Genomic DNA, 15,607 nt, shown 5'->3' on the forward strand with positions numbered 1-15,607 from the left:
AGCCAGGGAAAGCAAGCCAGTAAGGAACATCACTCCAAGGCCTCTGCAGAAAGCTCCTGCTTCCTGATCTGCTTGAGTTCCAGTCCTGACTTCCTCTGGTGATCACCAGCAATGTGGAAGTGTAAGCTGAATAAACCCTTTCCTCCCCAACTTGCTTCTTGATCATGGTGTTTGTGCAGGAATAGAAACCCTGACTAAGACACACACAAACCTAATTCTACCTCTTACAACAAAAACAACAGGAAGTAACAATTACTTTTTCTTAATATCTTAATATGAAAATTAATACTACCAATATATTCTAATTGATTGAAATCCAAAAATAGGAGGAATTAGAAATTTGTTGACTGTAATCGAATGGTCTCTCTAATTTGGCAATTGGAGAAATAGGTCCAATATTGTACAATGCATATAAACTTTCTGCTTGTTTGTATGTGACAATGTCTTGCCATGTACCACATAATGGTCTTGAAACCTTGCTTCTCTTATCTCAGCCTCTCTATTAGTAGTATTGTTTATTTTCATGTTTTTGCACTATACTATGGTTTTCAGAACAGCTTACATATTTCAAACGTATTTATACAGCCAAAAGAAACATAGACAATTAACTTGGGAGGTAGCTTTTAAGAGAACAACAAAGAGTGAGACTGAATGGGCTTGCTTGAGGTTTGTAACTATTGTATAAAGTTTGAAGAAGAGGACTTTGTAAGTTACTCTTTTTCTGACATGAATGCTTTTCCAAATTATCTCAGCCAATGAATTAGATTCTTACCCTCACCTAATGTCTATGCCACCTTCCAAGCAGAACCATTGTTCATTGATACAGTTGGTGAATGACTTTATGGATAGACCATTTTACTACACACACCATTTCTTAAATGAATGTAACCTGTTCTCTGTGGGCTGAGAATAAAGTCACTCACTCAAGTCAAATAACTTTGATCATAGCAGAAAGTCTGTATCCAAAAATCGAGCCTAAAATTCATTCCTTGGCTCAGCAGAACTGTCAACTCTCAGCTTAGCTACGATGGAAGTAAAATCCTTTGATGATGTGAGGGTCATTGAAGTACAGCCTTATTACAATGAAATCCAATATCCAAAAATTGTTCTTATTTTGGGTTTGTACCACCGTAAGAGCCAAGATTTTAAGCTCTACTAAATGTAAAACAAACAAACAAAAAGACTTTATATATTTATGTTCATTTAAGAAAATACTAGAGGGAGTGCTTTAACCCAGGGACTCAGGTGAGATGTGCCATTTTCTCTTCGGTGACTTTCTAAGGTGGGACCAGCCAGGAGGCACAGACCTCACAAGTCATACAGGGAGGCAGGGACAGGATCCTCTCAGCCTCCAAGTAATAGCAGTGAATCTGCAACCCTCTCTACTCTTCCCTGCAGAGAGCCTGCCTGCAAGGAATGCTTTAACCCAGGGACTCAAGAATGACAGTGGTGGATACACAACCCTCTCTGACCCTTCCCTGCAAGCAGAGAGCCTGCCTTCAGGGAGTGCTTTAAACCAGGAACCCAGGTGAGATCAGCCATTTTTCTCCCTGGTAACTTTCTAAGGCAGGACCAGCCGGGAGGCACAGGTGTCACAACTCCCAGGGCAGCCTGGTCAGGATCATTTCTACCTCAGACCACACTTAGGAGGGACAACAGGTGCACAGCCCTCTCTGCACCTTTCCCGAAAGTGGAGATCCTGTCTCCAGGGTATGCTCCGACTCCAGGACTCAGGTCTGATCCACAGCCATCTGCTCCCAGGATTTACCAGAGGAGAGCTGATCTCCAAGAATTACTGACACAGGCTTACAGACCCACAAGAAGAACAAGCTCTAGTCAGATAGCAAGAACATCTAACACCAGAGATAAACAGATAGCAAAAGGCAAACACAAGAATCCTACCAACAGAAACCAAGAATACTTGGCTTCATCAGAACCTAGTACTCCGACCACAGCAAGTCCTGGATATCCAAAACACTGGAAAAGCAAGATTTGGATCTAAAATCATATCTCACGATGGTGCTAGAGGAATTTAAGAAGGACATGAATAACTCCCTTAAAGAAACACAGGAGAACACAGGTAAAGAGGTACAGGCCCTTAAAGAGGAAACAAAAAAATCCCATAAAGAATTACAGGAAATCATGAGTAAACAAGTAGAAGCCCTTAAAAAGAAAACACAAAAATCCCTTAAGGAATTACAGGAAAGCACAACCAAACAGGTGAAGGAATTGAGCAAAACCATCAAGGACCTAAAAATGGAAGTAGAAACAATTAAGAAATCACAAAGAGAGACAACTCTGGAGTGAGAAATCTTTGGAAAGAAGTCAGGAAACATAGATGCAAGCATCACCAACAGAATACAACAAGAGATAGAAGAGAGAATCTCAGGGGCAGAAGTTACCATAGAAAACATTGATGCAACAGTCAAAGAAAATGCAAAATACAAAAAGTTCCTAACCCAAAACATCCAGGAAATCCAGGACACAATGAGAAGACCAAACCTAAGGATAATAGGTATAGAAGAGAGTGAAGACCTCCAACTTAAAGGGCCAGTAAATATCTTCAACAAAATTATAAAAGAAAACTTCCCTAACCTAAAAAAAGAGATGCCCATGAACATACAAGAAGCCTATAGAAATCCAAATAGACTGGACCAGAAAAGAAATTACTCCTGCCACATAATAGTCAAAACACCAAATGCACAAAACAAAAAAGAATACTAAAAGCAGTAAGGGAAAAAGGTCAAGTAACATATAAAGGCAGGCCTATCAGAATTACACCAGACTTCTCACCAGAGACTATGAAGGCTAGAAGATCCTGGGCAGATGTCATACAGACCCTAAGAGAACACAAATGCCAGCCCAGACTACTATACCCAGGAAAACTCTCAATCACCGTAGATGGAGAAACCAAAGTATTCCATGATAAAACCAGATTCACACAATATATTTCCACAAATCCAGCCCTTCAAAGGGTAATAAATGGAAAACTCCAACACAAGAAGGGGAACCTGGAAACAACCCAGATGTCCCTCAACAGAGGAGTGGATACAGAAATTGTGGCACATCTACACAATGGAGTACTACTCAGCTATTAAAAACAATGAATTTATGAAATTCTTAGGGAAATGGATGGATCTGGAAAATATCATCCTGAGTGAAGTAACCCAATCACAAAAGAACACACATGGTATGCACTCTCTGATAAGTGGATATTAGCCCAGAAGTTTTGAATACAGAAAGAACAACCCACAAACCACAAGAAACTCAAGAAGGAAGACCAAAATGTGGACATTTCATTCGTTCTTAAAAGAGGGAACAAAATACCCACGGAAGGAGTTGCGGAGACTAACTATGGAGCAGAGACTGAAGGAAGGACAAGCCATCCTGATATAGCTGTCTCCTGAGAGGCTCTGACAGTACCTGACTAATACAGAAATAGAGGCTCACAGCTATCCATTGGACTGAATACAGGGTCCTCAATGAAGGAGTTAGAGAAAGGACCAAAGTAGTTGAAGGGTTTGCAGCCCCTTAGGATGAACAACAATATGAACTAAATAGTACCCTCAGAGCTCCCAAGTACTCAACCACCAACCAAGGAGTATACCTGTTGGGATTGATTGTTCTGGCAGCATGTGTATAGTAGAGGATTGAAAAATCAATCATCAATGGGAGGAGAGGCCCTTGGCCCTGTGAAGGTTCTGTGCCCCAATGTAGGGGAATGCCAGGGCCAGTAAGTGGGAGAGGGTGGGGTGGCAAGCAGGGAGAGGGGAGGCAACAGGGGTTTGTTCTTGGTGGGTTTTTTGTTTGTTTATTTTTTATTTTTGGAGGGGCAACTAGGAAAGGAGAACTCATATGACATGTAAATAAAGAAAATATCTAATAAAAAATAAATTAAAATATTAAAAAAAGAAAATACTAGTAATGATGTATTATTTTGAAATATACAGTTAATGTTTGGAGTTATTTAAAATTTATATTGAGAAAAATATATGTATTTTCAGTATTGCTGTAGACAAGCATCTACATAAGACTGTTAAATTGATTGTTGTTTTATATCAAACTTTTATAATACTCATTTTATTGTTATAATATTTTATAAATTTTAAAGAATATGACAAAAAAGCTATTGTAGGTATTGAAGGGGGTCTCTGGGAGGAGTTGGGGTATAAAAGTGAAACAAGAAATTTATTTAATTCTATTTACTTAAAATATGTTTTTAAATGTTTATAAATTCAGATAAATTGAAATTATGTATCCTTTCTCATCATAATGCAATAAAACAAATCAATTTTTTTAAAAAAAGGAAAAAAATCCCTGCCAAAAAAGTATATTATTTAATGCACAGTCATACTTTTAATAGATATTTATATTTTACTTATCAAACCAAAGACTATTACAAAAACTGAACAACTGGTCTCTTACAAATTGTATGGGATTATGTAAGGACAGTCCTTCCATGCCTCAGTCTGTGCTGTAGGCTGACAATTGAAAATGAAAGACATCATTTTCTCCAAGCATCAGGTATCATGTTAAGATGGAAGTGCACAGTGTCTGTAGTTTTCCCACTGGGAGATACCAAACCAGAAACAGTAATCACATAGACACAAACTGATGCACAAAATCAACCATGTCATGTATTACAGCGTAAAACTGAACACTTCCAATATCTGTGAATAGGACAGAAGCATGTAGTCTATTCTACTGTGCAACATTCTGCAGTGACTAAGAAGAGTAGCGATTTTCAGATACAGTTTCTCAACTGACAAGAAAGTGCCTACAGGTAGTTCTGTGCTTTTTGTTAAAAGAACATGCAATTTTTGGGGGGGTTGTATAAAAATATGGTTAGGAAAAATGCTTGTCTCCTAAAAAGACAAATAAATTAGTGTGGGGCATGAGAAGACATGTGTAAAATAAAACACACACACAGACACACACACATATACACATTGCATTTTCCCCAGAATTTACCAGTTAAAGTAACAGGAGTAATTTAGAGTAGCCAAATTATGAGTGAGCTGATTAGTAAACGTAGCAGGTAACATACAGACACCTGGAGCAAGCTTTTGTATTATCCCTGTCTCATGTGATACCTTTTTAGAAGATCTGGGCCAAAGCCACAAGGATGATTCCATGTTTAACTAGGAATCTTGGGCCTAGATCTAACTTGTAAGAAAATCCATTTGGTAGCCTAGAGTAACTGGGAATTGCCTCCTCGATGGTAAGCAACAAGTATTTCTTCAAAGTGAATACTGTTAAATCACAAATCTTCTAGCAGACCCCCCCATCCATCAGAAATCAGGCTCTTTTGCACTCTCTGAGACAGAGAATAAAATATGTAGTGGCAGTCTAAATTACAATCTTACTTTAGTATTTTCCTGCCTTGTGACTCTTGACATACAGGCTAGGTCAAGCTGGTCACTTAGTATGGAGCTCGCCTGACTCCTCCAAACACAAAACAATAAAGCTTATAATAGTTGTTATAAACTCCCCTGTCCTTTAGAATTGGAAGTTCTCCCTCTAACATGCTATCTTGCTGCCTGTGACACAATGTTAATGCTCTGCTAACTTCAGTATATGATTTTTCTATTATTATTATTATTATTATTATTATTATTATTATTATTATCATTATTATTATTAGATGTTTTCTTTATTTACAATATCTTCTTTCCCAGGTTCTCCTCCAAAAGAAAAACAGAAAAAGAAAATAAGAAAATAAAATAAAATAAAATAAAAAAACAAAAACTAAAACAATCCCGTTTCCTCCTCCCACCCCCTGCTCACCACCCCCTTAGCACAAACAACAATATGAACTATCCAGTACCCTCGGAGCTCCCAGGGACTAAAACTCCAACCAAAGAGCACACATGGGGGGACTCATGGTTCCAGCAGCGTGTGTATAGTATATGATTTTTCTAACCCTGCTAATAAAGTACTTTCATTTTCTAAAACACTCCCTCGCCTGCTTTTTTTTGTTTTGTTTTGTTTTTGTTTTTTTTGTTTTTTTAATTTAGAAGGGACATTTTCACCTGGAGAGGAAGTATTTTGGGAATCAGATGATCAAAATACTTGTCCACAGCGTCAATAAAGCCCTCGTTGGTTGTTCTCAGTTCTGCCACGGGATCTCGCAGAAGCCAGCTAGGGACAAGAGGCAAAACATTAGTATGTGAAGCAGGAAGCAGGAGAGAGGATGAGTCTGGCCAGCTGAGCACAACGAATGTCTCTGCTCAGAGCCACCTATAGCTTGGATGTCTCTTTGTCCACCCAATGACCATAGCACCAGAATATTCAAACTGTTCAGGGAATCTGTATCATATGGGCTTTTCCCAGTGTCCTCAAAGACTCCAGAGATGTGTGAGGCAAACCAGGAAACAGGCCCTCCCCATCTCAATGCACTTTAGGTCTTCCTAGCTCTAAGAAGTCAGGCTGAAAGACTGACTCTGGCAATACTTCCAAGTCTTGGTGTTTTTCCATGCTTCCCTTCAGTTCTTTAGAATATGGTCCTTAGCCCTTCAAATAGTCTCTACTCTTCAGGCACAGGGTCATGTTTTCCTAGAATACCTAAGATTTCAGGTAAATAGTAGTTCACAGGCCAATGAACTGGGGAGGGAAGGATCAGGATCCTGAAGGCATTCAGACAGGAACTGGCTTCCCCCATACCCCTGCAATTTAAGCTCATGATTTTTCTCTGCATCACCTAGTTGTAGCAGAGTCTTATCTTAAAGAAAAGCTTTGTTTTATTTTCTGACCTTAGGAGCAATGAGACTCACCTAAAATCAGAACCTAGAAGGACTGAGAAGGATGACAGAAGAGGACCCTGAGTCTCTTATCTACTGGGTGTGGAGTAGGTGTCATGATAAAAGAATAAGCTAGAAAAGCAAAACTACAGAGAAGGAGTGGAGATCTCAGTGTGTGTAAAAGGACACCTGCCTTCAGGCAGAGACACATCTGAGGTCTCTAGTAGAGGCAGAGTAGTTGTCATCTTATTTCTCTAGAGCCTTGAGTTTCTTTCAGCTCATGAAAAGAATGCAAATGTGCATTACACCTTTTCTGTGGAACAACAGGATGTCGAGCCCTATATTGCTACATCTGTCTTTGTAGCGGTCTTAATCATCACATATTCAATGCACCAAGACCCACACCACAAGTATGCTTCTGAAAACCAGGGTGGCAGAGGCATCCAAACCTCCCCCCACCCCACTACTGTAGACATCATTCCACTGTCAGGACAGGAAGTACAGAGTTCAATCCAGAACAACTAGTGACAGTGACAACCATACTCACTGGCTTGAAAAATTACTGATTGCAAAGTAAAACACCTTTCTAAGTCACAACAGGGACTCTAGAATAGCTCACCTAGGTAATCCACCCAGATCAACCTCAGCACAGATGTATGGCCCTGGTCGAAGAATCACCCACAGCCCAAGAGTCTCAGCAAGCAAAACATAGGCCCTAGAAAGAAAAACAAAGTCAGCCCCTTTTTGGATGGTCCTAAGAGGCTGGGTATAGAGGGAGCCCACAGGCACAACAGGGTGTAGAGATGTCCTCCATCTTCCTTTCCTTTCTCTCTCAACCAGAGCTGAGGTTGGGGTGGCTTCTCCTCAGACATTATAGCCATAATGTTATTGTGCACTGTGTAAAGATTATCCTTGTATTATTCAAATGCTGATTTCTGTGCCCCCATATCTTGTCACAGTGCTTATTCTGAGAATCTTCTGTCTCAATGTTGTGTAAATATAGCTCCCAAATTATTGTCTGATTGGTCAAAAAAGCTAGCTGCTTAGCCAATGACTGAGTAGGGTAGATAATAGGGCTGGACTTCCTCCCAGCCAGGGTTTGGGGGTAAGGGGAGGAGAGAAGAGTGGAAGAAGTGAGGATTATTCACTGGGAGAAAGTCCAGGAGACAGGATAAGAAAACACCTGGAGCCCAGAGAACAAGGTCAGTACTAAAATTCAAGTATCACAGGGATTTTGATTGGGTGGTAGCCAGATTAGTATAGAGGGTTAAAAAAGAGCAATACTGTTCAGTTGTTGTACCCTTAAAGCTGTAGAAATAAATCTAGTCTCAGTCTCTCAATTATTTGGCAGCTAGCTAGGTTAAGAAGGAAACTGCATAACACACTTTATTAAAAGACCATTAATAGAACACAGCTGGGACATCACTGCAACAGGTAGGAGGTCAGAGAGCCTGTGAGCTGGGTCTGCACTAGGTTCAGGCATCGCAACCATTCCCAGAGCCCTACTGGAGGGATTGCACTGGGTACAGGGGTTCTGTCTCTAGCATCAGCCTTTCTAAGATGAATCAGCCCCAATCCCAACTCAATTGTATTGGTTCCTCCATAGTCTGGTAACATCTGGTGTCTTAGATCCCTAGCTTCAGTGAAATGGGGGATCAGGAGCTGCAAGATGAAAAGCCACAGCTACGGAATATCCAAATTCTGGGTTGCAGACCCTGTGAACAACACGACATACTCAGGTCCTCTCTGTTCTCAAAGCAGAACTGAGACATACTGAGGGCTTCTCTTCAATCTCAAGTATCTGCATCCCCCAGGACTATCCTTCTTGGGTCAGCTCACAGAGGCAGAAAGACCACATACTCCAGGTCCAGGATCTCAGAGAAGTCAAATTTCCCCCTCTCTTGCTCATGGAGGTTCCATGGGATGTAGCTAGAAGAGAGGACAGAGAAGTACAATAAGCATCATATTTCCCCCTATTCCATACAGTGACCAGATCAAGCTCCACTCTGTCTCTATGTTGCAGTGAGTTGAAGTTTCCAATGAAAATTAACCTCTGTTATACAGACAGATCCATGTTTTCCCTATTATCCAACTATGTTTCAATATGCCAATTATCCTAGGTTTCTATAGGTTTATATATTTTTCTCTCACAGATCTACTCTTTAAAATAACTATCATTCATATAAAGAGAATGGGAAAACACAATTAAAAATGTATACAGCTCTTAATTATTTCTAAGAATGAATTAAAAATAAGAATAGTCAAATAGTGTCTACAAGCCAATAGGATAAAAGACAGTACAGCTTTTCAACCTCAACAAGGAGAGAGCCAGCCAGGGCCAGCACCCATAGGACTAGGTATACCCCACATCAAAGGACATGCTTAAGATTTGTTCTTACTATGTGACTCTGTGTGTATCAATGACACAGTTTGGAGTGTAGTGCACCTAACCTAATTTCCCAAAAGCTCTGATTTTTATACACAGGGTTTTTGTGCAGTGGGAGAATTGGAGTGATAAAAGTGTTTATCGTGACTGACTGAACTTAAGGTGGAGGAATGAAAAGGTTGGTCTGTTGAAAATAATACCCATTTATAGTTGTAAACTTGTGAGAACACAGTGAAAATGATAAATGCTACTTATATGTGACTAAGGAAAGTGTCTGGGAAAAGTTTTTAAATGTAGATAAGATAAAATTGTTCCTTCAACTAATAGCAAGCAAATATATTCTGAATTTGCAAATATATATGCAAATGGAGAGAAAAGATTTATCCAGCAAATACACTATTGTGACTTTCTATCCTCTTAATAACATAGCATTGAGTAAAGAAGAGAAGAGATGTCTGAGAGAAAAGATGGATGAACCAGCTTCACAGCCGAAGTTAGAGAAATAAAATACCTAAGAACCAAAGACAACAAACAGCAAGGAAATGATAAGGATATAGATTTAAACAGACAACTAGACATCAGGATCTGTGTGGAGATGGCAGGGGGAGCAAGTGCCTGTCCCACAAGTGTGAGGACCAGAGTGTAAATTTCTAGAAGCCATGAATATAAAACCCATATGTGTATCTCAAGCATCATTAATCACTATGGTCCTACGGAGGAGGGGGAGGGACAGGAAAATGCAACTAAAAACTATCAACAGAGACTATCAAAGTAAATTTCATTACATTCCAAAAGTTCCATAGTGTAACAAAATTAGAAGATGACAGCTATAAAAAGCTAAAGATGAGTAGCTAATGGGTCAAGAAGAAACATACAATAAAATTTATAAAATATTTGAAAGAAAATGTCTTTTAAAGAAACATATTCGGGCTGGCGAGATGGCTCAGTGGGTTAAGAGCACTGTCTGCTCTTCCAAAGGTCCTGAGTTCAAATCCCACCAACCACATGGTAGCTCACAACCATCTGTAATGAGATCTGACATCCTGCTCTGGTGCATCTGAAGACAGCTACAGTGTACTTACATATAATAAATAAATCTTAAAAAAAAAAAAAAACTTTAAAAAAAAAAAGAAACATATTCAACTCAGAAGAAAAGAAGGTATAAGGAGAAGACATATATTAAGTCAAATGACAAAGACATGAGGATTTATGCATAACTCAGAAACTGTGAAACATAAAAACTAATAGACAGAAATGATCATCAAGGCTGCAAACTACTTGTTTAAGAAGACTAAAAGGCACAAAATGAGATTTAAAAAGGAAAAATGGCCCAATTATACAATACAATGTGTAACTTCTGGTAAGTATAGGACAGAAAAATGGAAAATGTTTAGTCTGAGTAAATCCAAAATAGAACAGAAATGGAAAGACATAGACAAATGGGATACACTTAGGCAAAAGAGAAGACATGATTTCATAATTACTGATGGTCTCTGAATCATCACCTCATAGCCATAGATTACATCACAGGATCTTACAGGTAAATGTTAATGAGCACTCACTGTAAAAGTAAGCCTGCATAAATCATTTTCAAAGAGTAGAAAAAGATTCACTCTGTGACCTTATTTATAAGACTGAGATGAAATATGTATAAGGGCACACATAAATTTAAATCAATTTCAGTTATAGCTATAGATGAACATACTTATAATACACCTCTACTAAACCGAGTCTACTAGTAAATGGATGCATGTAAACCTGTGTTTGTCTTATAACTGGAGTTTATTTAAGGACTCTAGGTGACTAAATATCAGCAAAATTGTAAATGTAAATCATCACTTCAAGAGAAGAGTGGAAAAAATTACATGATGCCACTAATAGCTCTTAGGAAAACTCAATAATTACAGGCTGGGAATGCAACCTGGCAGTAGATTGCTTGCTAGTATGTGCAAGGTTTTTGTCACCTGCATTGCAAAATGTAGAGAAACTCAATTGTCTCTGACTAAATCATTGGCGCATTAAGTGAGCCACTCATCAGTTTGCTGCTTCTCAGCTTCACATTTTCTTTGGTTGGTTTCAATAAATAGGTGTTAAGCTTTGCCATCAAAGCATGGTGGAGGACACACAAGAGGAAGGGTCTTTGATGCTCAAGCCATATTGTTTTGCTCTGGTCCTGTGGAATGGATGGATGAACAATGTATAGATATATGAGGTCAACTAAAGAGGAGGCTTTCTTTTTTTAAAATGCTCAATATACTATAATCCATGATGACCAATCAAGAATTAAAAAGGCAATATGAAGTTAAATATTCTCACATTCACATCATTAATATTTATTATAGATGCAAAACATCATATACTACATGGCATTTTGTTGACAATGCTTGCACTCTTTTTCTTTCCATACATTAGAGATTGAGTTTCACACAACTGAATTTATGTTTTTATTGATGTTTCTTAATAGAACTTCATGAGTTGATCACACAAATAACAGGCTTCTCTAATTAATCCAAAATATAATAAAGAAGTAGAAAACCTATGAGGAAGAGGAAAAAGAGGAAGAAAAGGAACAAAGGGAAGAAGGGAGAGAAGAAGAGAAAAGAAAGGGAGAGAGAGCAAGGAAGGAAGGAGAGAGGGAAAGAGGGAAGGAGGGAGGAACAGAGGGAAGGGAGGAAGAAACTCATTAGCAGTCTTATCTATGAAACCTACAAGCTCTAATATTACCAGCCTGGCAAAATGTGTCCATTGACTCAATAATGGCATGAATGTTAATTAAGTAACCCACTGATCTTTTACTGGACTTGAAGCCAACTCTATAGGAGGTACCTCATGCTTACTACTATAAACCTGGGCAAATAGCTGGAAAAATCATAGGCTACAGGGAGGAAACTAGTACTATCAGTTTGCTAGATAGAAATATGGTCTACACTGCTTTGTTTGGGCAGTTTTTGGTTTTTTTCCTTTTATTGAAAATAGATTCTCCTCACATAATATATCCTAATTACAGTTTTCCCTCTCTCTACTCCTCCCATTTGCTTCCCATTTTCCATCTGGATTCACTCCCTTTCTGTCTCTCATTAGAAAAGAAAGGGCTTTTAAGAGATAATAAAATATAACAATATAAAATATAATAAAAAGAAAACAAAAAATTGGACAAGACAAACAAACTGAAGGAAAGGAACCCAAGAGAAGACACACAAGTCAAGAACTGTTCATTTGTACATTCAAAAAATCCAACCAAAAAAAACCCAAAAAACAAAAGAAACCTAACCTGCAAGCCATAGTATAAATATAATAAAGTTAACTTCTAAATACTCATGTCTATATCCATAGATTAATGCTGCTCCCAGCTTTCATTGAAGAATTTCTAACTACAGCAGCTGGTCAAAGTGCTAAGAATAGGGAATGCTGTAGAGCTCAGCTCTTAAAGGTTTGCCGGTATCACCCCTCCAAGGCTCAGGAAACATCACTAGGGAGGAGGTAGAATAAACAGAAGAGTCAAAGATTGAGCAGGTGTGTGGCAAATGACTTTTTTTCCATACAACATGGTCATTGCACCCAGGAGCTCATAGAGCTGTGATCACCTGCATGAGACCGGCACAAAATTGGACCTGTCCTCATTTTATCACAGAAGAAGGAAAGCTGTATGGACATGGCAGGAACTATAGACCATTAAAGGTGGCTAGGGAAAGGGCCATCACTTCCTTTAGTGCTGTAGCCACTTATAAGTTACCCATGTCCCAGGAAATAACCTCCCATTCATGCTCATGCAAGGAACCCTAACTAAACTGAGTCTGTCACACTTGAAGACATGAAAGTAGAAACAGTAGTTGTTGGAAAGAAGGGTTTCAGTGGGAAGTTGGGGTTTAAGAATGTAATGGAAGGTGAAAATGACCAAAAGTCACTATATAAAAGTATGAGATTGTCAGAGAATAAAAACAAAAACAAATAATATGTAGCACTTCTAGAAGTTTCTGATTAAGATCTTTTTTGTTTGCAGCACTAAAAATAAGAATATTAAAATGTGTATCTGTAAGTAAAATGTGTTTACATGCACACACACTCATAAGTGATCCAATGGCATTTGCTGAAAAAGTACCCATCCTCTTATCATTTTTATCCAAAGCTTTGATGGAAGAGCAAACTAAGTATGCTATTTAAGCGGCAACTGGACACAAATGTAAAAGGACCTGCTGGAAATGGCTACTCTAGAGCTAAGGCTTCATATCGTGCTCTCAAAAACAGAACCCCAATTTTGCCAGTCTGCAGCTGTCTGTCAGAACACATACCAGTGAAGGCAGAAGTGGGGTACTCACGTAGTGACAGTGTTGAATCCACAGGCCTGCAGCTTCAACAAGCGGTCCTTCCAATATTCCCTGGGCACCCGGAAGTAGTGTATGGAGCCTCCAACTATCATGAACTTGTGACCTTCCAGGGTGAAGTATGCTTTGCCCTGGGCATTGGTTTTAGTGCTAAGTCCTTCAGACCTGTTCTTCAGCTTGGAGGGGCTCAGATGAGACCAGCTGAACCTAGATTGGAGGGGAAAAAGAAAAAGGGCATGCAGAAACTGCTGCAAAGCTCTGCGGCAGCGAGGCTCCTGTTATCAGGACACACTAGACTGCTTGCACTCTTATTTTCCCCAGGAAAAGGGGCGAAGCTTCCCGCTCCCTACCCGTACCAACCTGGCAGGAGACTTAAACATCCCCTGCGAGCGAGGAGCAAAACCAGATAGGACAAGTGGCAGGAAGAATATGGCCATGATTCTCTTCCAGGAATGCTGCTTGCTGTAAGGAAAAGACAATGACAAGGGAGACATGGTGGGCCCTTGAGTCACAAGGACTAGAAAGTTGCTTCAGAACCTTCTAGAGGCCCGTGGCAAAGGACACCCATCACAGGCATTCTCCCAGAGAACCTTGGATAAGGGAGGCTGTAGCTCTACCTGGTTCTACCCAAGCCCCCAATTCCAGGACTCTCACAAATCCTCCCCCCATAGGACACATCACGACAGAACAAAGTTGGGCACTGGGCAGGGAGAGATTCCAGAAAGGATGAACAGGGTACAGGGAAGCTGGGAGGATACAACCAAAGCACCTCCTCCCCATCCTCACTTCCCTGTCATGCCCAGAGTCAATGTACAGACCCTCAGAAGGGTAGGGTACAGAAGAATCTGCAGAGGGAAGAGCTGGGTCTGAGAGACTTGAATAGAAAATCCTGGGTACTAGCACCACAAATCCATGTACATGACTGACTGGCTCAATACTGTATGGGACGTTTAGAGGCCTCCAGGTGAGTATACACAGGATAATGGGGTTAGGGGAGTTCAGGAGGGGAATGTGCCTCAAAGAGCTGGCAAGGCCAGGGTCTCAGACTCTAGCAGCTTCAGGGGAAGCAGAAAGGGTCACCTGAGGTATGCCATCACTGGAAGCCAGGGAGCGAAGGTCCTTGCAGCTCCTGCTCTCTCCGGTGCCTCAAACACACAACCTCCAGTCAGGACTTATATCTGCCAGGCCCTATGCAGTGCCAATGGCTGGATGAAAATACGTCAGGAGTTGGGTTGGGGAGGTAGGGAGGTGGTGTCCCACAACCTTGATACCACAAGGCTACACCAGGCTTGCAGCCAGCATCTAGATCCAGGGTCTTCACAAACAGTGTCCACAAGAAGCTATTGTCTCTGGACCCTGTACAGCAGAGCCTACAAGGTGTCCCAGCCTCCCTTTGTTCCCAAATGCCTCTCAGCACTGGGAATAAAAAGGGAGGATCATCAGGGTTATCTCAGCCTTGGCTTTCTTAAACTGCAGCCAACTGGCTCACAACACAAAGACCAGAGAGAGGAAGGAGCAAGACCAGAAGACCCCAGGAAATTCATACATCTGATAAGTACTTGAGCAAAGTAACAGTTTACAAAATCTGCATCCTTCCTCTATACCAAAGACAGATTGAGAAAGAAATCAGGGAAACAAGCCCACTCCCAATAGCCTTTTTAAGAACTAGCTTGGAGTAAACCTAGTCAAAGGAGTGAACGACTTACTATTGTGTTAAGTACTCTTTTAACCCACTCCTTTCCCTTCGCTCTCACCACCCAATGATATGAACGTTAGGTCTTCTGTCATTTCCCATGGGCTTCTGTGTTTCTGGACTTCTATTTGTTTATTTCCACTGTGTTTTCAGGATTTTGTGAATTCTTTTGCTCTTTTTAGCACGTACAGGCTTTCTTCTATCCACTCCAGACGACATGCTACAAGTTATAACAAGTGCAGAAAATAACCCAAAAATAATTGATATTTTTAAAAGGTCCAGCACCCAAACAAAACTATCCAATAAGAAAAAACAAAAACAAACAAACAAAAGAAAACCAAGCAGGAGCGCCTTAACCCAGAGACTCGGGTGAGAGCAGCCATTTTCTCTCCTGTGAGTCCCAGGGGAGTGGCAGGGCTGCAGGGACAGGATCCTCTCAGCTTCCAAGTGACAGAGGTGGATCAGC

At 40.2% G+C, this 15,607-nt stretch overlaps 1 protein-coding gene across 2 annotated transcripts in view; it reads right to left on the reverse strand.

The window, feature by feature from the left end:
* Glb1l3 (galactosidase beta 1 like 3) overlaps positions 1–14,800 on the reverse strand; it is a 48,406-nt gene extending 33,606 nt beyond the window's left edge. The window contains exons 1-6 of one of the 2 annotated variants that reach the window (XM_031345311.1): positions 14,529–14,800; positions 13,809–13,910; positions 13,443–13,655; positions 8,601–8,669; positions 7,360–7,455; positions 6,033–6,141 (exon numbers count right to left, since the gene is read on the reverse strand). In XM_031345311.1, the coding sequence (XP_031201171.1) occupies positions 6,033–6,141; positions 7,360–7,455; positions 8,601–8,669; positions 13,443–13,655; positions 13,809–13,910; positions 14,529–14,542 (603 nt within the window). In that variant the 5' untranslated portion in view covers positions 14,543–14,800. The remainder of the gene's footprint in view (positions 1–6,032; positions 6,142–7,359; positions 7,456–8,600; positions 8,670–13,442; positions 13,656–13,808; positions 13,911–14,528) is intronic. The other variant, XM_031345312.1, reaches the window with a different exon arrangement.
* Positions 14,801–15,607: the final 807 nt, after the last annotated feature.

Source organism: Mastomys coucha, unplaced genomic scaffold, assembly GCF_008632895.1.
Source record: "Mastomys coucha isolate ucsf_1 unplaced genomic scaffold, UCSF_Mcou_1 pScaffold23, whole genome shotgun sequence".
In the NCBI taxonomy this organism is placed as follows: Eukaryota; Metazoa; Chordata; class Mammalia; order Rodentia; family Muridae; genus Mastomys; species Mastomys coucha.